At 40.6% G+C, this 5,018-nt stretch overlaps 1 protein-coding gene across 1 annotated transcript; it reads right to left on the reverse strand.

The window, feature by feature from the left end:
• Positions 1-632: 632 nt before the first annotated feature.
• On the reverse strand, positions 633-1,487 carry K441DRAFT_136445 (uncharacterized protein). The gene has a single exon (XM_067640101.1). It carries the CDS (start codon positions 1,208-1,210, stop codon positions 668-670), a length of 543 nt encoding a protein of 180 aa, XP_067503292.1. The 5' UTR covers positions 1,211-1,487; the 3' UTR covers positions 633-667.
• Between the last annotated feature and the right edge of the window lie 3,531 nt (positions 1,488-5,018).

Below are 5,018 nucleotides of genomic sequence, written 5' to 3' on the forward strand. Positions count from 1 at the left end.
AGCACGGGTTAAGAACGTCAAAGCGCGCAGAGACGTGAGAACGTGTGAGTCCCGTAATAGTACTCCCCCCTTACTTCCGAGCTCCTGCGAGGCGTGTCGTATATACTAAAAAAACCTAATACGGGAAAAAAAAAATTTCGTTAGCCCTTCTCTACCCTTCTACGTCCTCCGTTGCACAGGTTCCTCCAGTTCGGTCCTTCTATATTTAATTATTAGGCCACTAACTTATTAGGCCTAAAGCATAGCCCAGCTTCTATCGCCAGCTATACTCCTATCCTCGCCGCTTAGAGACGCATTACTAAAGCTTATACAGTCCCTTTCTCGCTTCTAGCAGCTTTACAGCCTTCCCTTCCTATACTCCGGGTCCCCCTAAAAAATTACCCCAATTTTTGGTCCAAAATGGGTGTTTTAGGCAGTATTTATTGGCCTAAATGGCAGTATAGTACGGTCAGTACAGTGTTTGTAGTCGTAGTAAGGCGTATTCTTGGCAGGTTCTTATCGGTGCGGTATAGTATTCGTATTATAGGCAGGTTCTTATCGGTAGCAGTACAGTGCCAGCGCAGGTTCCGTAGGCATATCGGCACAAGATCTTATTAGATTTGGGTAGTAGTACGGTGCTAGCGACGTGTTCAGGTTCCGTAGGCGAATCGGCACGGAGCTTATCAGTTTATATAGTAGCAGTACGATGCCAGCGACAGGTCGCCTCGTAGGCGTATCGGCACGAGGCTTGTCGGTTCAGGCAGCAGTACGATGCAAGCGACGGGTTCGGGGGTCTAGGGAGCGAGGCTCTACCTAGTCGTGTTCGGCTCGTAGGCGTATCGGCACGAGGCTTGTCAACAGGTCGGGGTAGCAGTACGATGCAAGCGACAGGGTCGTCTCGTAGGCATATCGGCACGAGGCTTGTCGGTTCGGGTAGGTAGCAGTACGATGCCAGCGACAGGGTCGTAGGCGTATCGGCACGACGGGTTATCGGGGTCGTTTCGCAGGCGTATCGGCGCGAGGTCTTGTCGGTACGTAGGGCAGTGCGTGCAGGTCGGTAGGACAGTAGTAAGATACCAGCTTCCGTGTTCGTGTTCGTGTTCGTCATGCAGTAGGATGCGAGCCAGGTCAAACCGAAGGGCAGTAACGTGCCTGTTCGTAGTCGGTAGCAGTAGGGTGCAAGCCATCGAGGTCGCAGGCGTATCGGCGCGATATCTTGTCGGCAGGTCATGATTCCACAGGCGTATCGGCGTGGTGTCTTGTCGTACCAGTTCAGAACCCTAGCGTCCTAGTCTACCCGCAGCCAGCAGCTCCTGTATCTACCCCGTAGGCGTAGAAAGGCATGCTCCGCGACCAGTAGCCTATAGGCCCGCTAGGTATAGAAAAGGGATCCAAATGTAGTGTCACGGAAGTGGGCACGAGCTGGAATACAATGTACTAAACAGGGTAGTAATTAAAGAAGGCTACGTACGCGTAACTATGCGTGGTTAATATAAAGACATTTAGATATAGAAATAGAATAGGTTAGGTACGGGTATAAATAGGGGTTGTAGGGGAACGTGCGTGTCACGGGACACCCCCGTAACACCTTGCACACGTCCACCTGTTTCCACCGACTCAGCAATTAAAGACTAACCGCGAAATGGCAATCTAACGGCAATCTAATGGCAATCTAACGGCAATCTACGGCATTCTACCATATTCTGCTAAGTTCTACTAAATTCTGCCAAGTTCTGCCAGGACTACAACCTAAACCCTATTCTGCCTATATATGTGTTGACCAAGCAACTAAGTTAACAATATATGCCCTTTCTTTCCGTTTCCCTACCTTCTTTCCTTACGCAACGTCTTAACTTTATTACGTAGTTTATATATATAGCTTAATAATACCTACTTCGCTATATATTATTACCGCTTATGCTTACTCCGTAACACTATATTGCGTTAAAAACTTATACTACCCTCCAAAAATGCAGAATAACCCTAAAGCCCCTATAACGGCCAACGCTATTATAGCCGCACTCTAAGAACAATTAGTAGGTATACAGAAGTCCTTTATAGACGCCCTTACACAGTACTAAGCCACTTTAACTTAATAGTAAGCCGAATAAGAAGCACGATAATAATAATTAATTAAAGCACTTTAAGAAGAAGTCCGCATCCTTAAGATGCCTATATTAAGGCCCTAAGACTAAACGCTATCTCTAGAGATAAACACGCGAAACGTAAGCCCTAAATTAGTAGTAGTTACTTACCCTATAGAGCCGACTACCGCACTAAAATAATCTAAGAAACTACTAGACCCCCTAGTATTTACCAGTAAATAATAAGAGCTTTAGTTATTTTTAAGCCGGCTTAAGAATAAGCTAACTGGTAATACTAACTACTACCTAACTAAAGCTAACCAACTCTATTACGCCCTAAGTTAACTAGGAGGAGATATAGCTAACCTTATTAAACCTTTTTAACTAAACTTAGTATAAAGCCTAGTTATACTTCTTAAAGCTATATATAGTAACCTAAACCGCCAAGCTACCGCTTAAAGAAAGATAAACTAAATAACTTAAGAAAAGAAAAGTTTCCTAGTATACTTCTCTAAATTCAACCGCTATGCAAAGGAAATAAGCTGGAATAACTCCGTACTAATTAACAGCCTTATTAAATCCCTAAGCCCTAAACTAAAAACCTCCCTAATAGGCGTAGACCTCTTAGAAACTCTTAACGCCTACGTAAACGTTATTAATAAACGGTATAACGATATACTACGCCTTATACTAAAGCCCGTTTATTAGTATAACATAATAACCCCATAAACGCCTACTAAGTTATTATCTTAACCTAAGCACCCTAACGCCATAGATATTAACACTAGGACCCTAGGATACGCCCTATTAGGGTCCTCTAAATAAAAATAACGCATTAAGCTAGGCCTTTACTTTAAATATGGAAGCGGCTCCTACCTCTTAAACTACTACTCCGTCCCTATACCCCAAAATAATTTACAAACGGCCAGTACTGGCAGCCGTTTACTATATCAATCTTCCGGTTACCGTCCCCAATCTTTATCTAGTTCTAGCCCTATATTTAGTAAGCACTACTTATAAGGACGAAGCTTTAACCAACGTCCTATAAGAACCCCGCCCTAATTACCTCTAAAAGGAAGATCCTAGAGCTAAGTCATTCTCCAGGACGGCTCTGCTACAGGATCTCGTTAAACGCATTTAACGTCACGAACTCTAACTCTTAGGACTATAGCATAACTATTAACTGCCATCTTTGGCAGAATAGTTAATAGGCTAACGCTTAAATCCTAATTAATATAGGAGCTAGCGGCATAGGATTTATTAACAAGATCTTTATATAAGATAATAGTTTTACCCTAACCCCCCTTAACTGGCATATTAACGTATTTAGATTTAATAGCAAACGCACCATCTTAGGCCGTATTACCTACGTAGTAACCCTAAAACTCTAATACCTAAACTACAAAGAACTAATTAAGCTTTTCGTTACTACCCTAGGTCACTTAGTAATTCTTAAATAACCCTAGATAAAGCTATATAAGGTAACTATTAATTAGGATAACCTTAAGCTTCTATTTACCGCCTCCCGTTATAAGTAGAAGTGCTTTATAACTCGCTACTTAGACCCAGAACCGAAATCTAAAAAATCCACCAGATTCCACCAACGTAAGATTTCCACCAAATTCTACTAATATAAGAATTCCACTGACACCCACTAAGGACCCGAAAATTCCACTAAGCTCTATAAGTTATTACTAAGCACTATACCGCCCCAAACTAAATAGAAACTTAAGCTTAGTATACGAAACTACTAGAAGGACTAGTATCCTACAATAAAAAGAATACTTAAAGAACCCGAACCTAAATCTAACACTAACTTCATACCTAATACTAAACCTAAACCTAAATAAGAAACTATGGACGAGCCAAACGAGCTCAGTACCCTAGATATCCGCATAATTAGAGCTACTCCATTAGCGTAACTTACTAAGAAACCTAAACATATAATCTTTGCTGTTACTATAGCTGATATTAAGAAGGCCTTAGCACTAAAGAAGCACACTAACCCTGCTATAAAGGTACTAGTAGAGTACTATAACCGCCTAGAGGCATTCTTACGGAAGGAAGCCGATAAGCTACTGGAACACCGATTATATAACCATAAGATTATACTTAAAGAAGGAAAGCAACCTAGATTTGGACCCTTATATAGGATGTCCCAAAACGAACTCCAAGTACTATAAAAGTATTTAGATAAGAACCTAAGTAAAGGATTTATTAGAGCAAGCTTATTACCTATAGCTATACTAGTAATCTTCGTTAAGAAACCTAGTAGTGGTCTGCGCTTCTATATAGACTACTAAGCTCTTAACGCCGTCACTATTAAGAACCGATATCTAATCCCGTTAATATAGGAGACACTAAACTAACTAAGTAAGGCTCGCTACTATACAAAGCTTAATATTATCTCTATATTTAACCGCCTCCATATAGCAAAAGGAGATAAATAGCTTACTGTATTTTATACTCGGTATAGACTATTTAAATACTTAGTAACGCCATTTAGCCTCGCAAACGCTTTAAGCTTGTTTTAACATTATATAAATAACACCCTGCGCCCCTACCTAGACATCTTCTATACTACTTATATTAACGACATCTTAATATATAGTAATAACCTGACCGAATATTAGAAATATGTTAACCTTATCCTATAAGCCCTATACGAAGCTAGTCTATAATTAAATGTAGATAAATGCGAGTTCTATAAAACGGAAGTCCTATACCTTAGACTCCTTATTTCTATAAACGGTATATAAATAAACCCAAAGAAAGTTAAAGTAATTATAAACTAGCAAGAACCTAAGAACGTTAAGGACGTAAAAGCCTTTATAGAATTTGCTAATTTCTACTAATAGTTTATTAATAACTTCTCCGCCCTAGTTTTACCCCTTATAGCTCTAACCTAAAAGGATAAAGTTTTTGTCTTTAATAAGGAATATAAGAAGGCCTTTG

This window comes from Cenococcum geophilum (genome assembly GCF_001692895.1).
Source record: "Cenococcum geophilum 1.58 unplaced genomic scaffold K441scaffold_25, whole genome shotgun sequence".
NCBI classification, from domain to species: Eukaryota; Fungi; Ascomycota; class Dothideomycetes; order Gloniales; family Gloniaceae; genus Cenococcum; species Cenococcum geophilum.

What these genes read in the sequence shown, in the direction of transcription:
- K441DRAFT_136445 (XM_067640101.1), bottom strand. Translation starts at nt 1,210, where the DNA reads ATGACCTGCCGACAAGATATCGCGCCGATACGCCTGCGACCTCGATGG.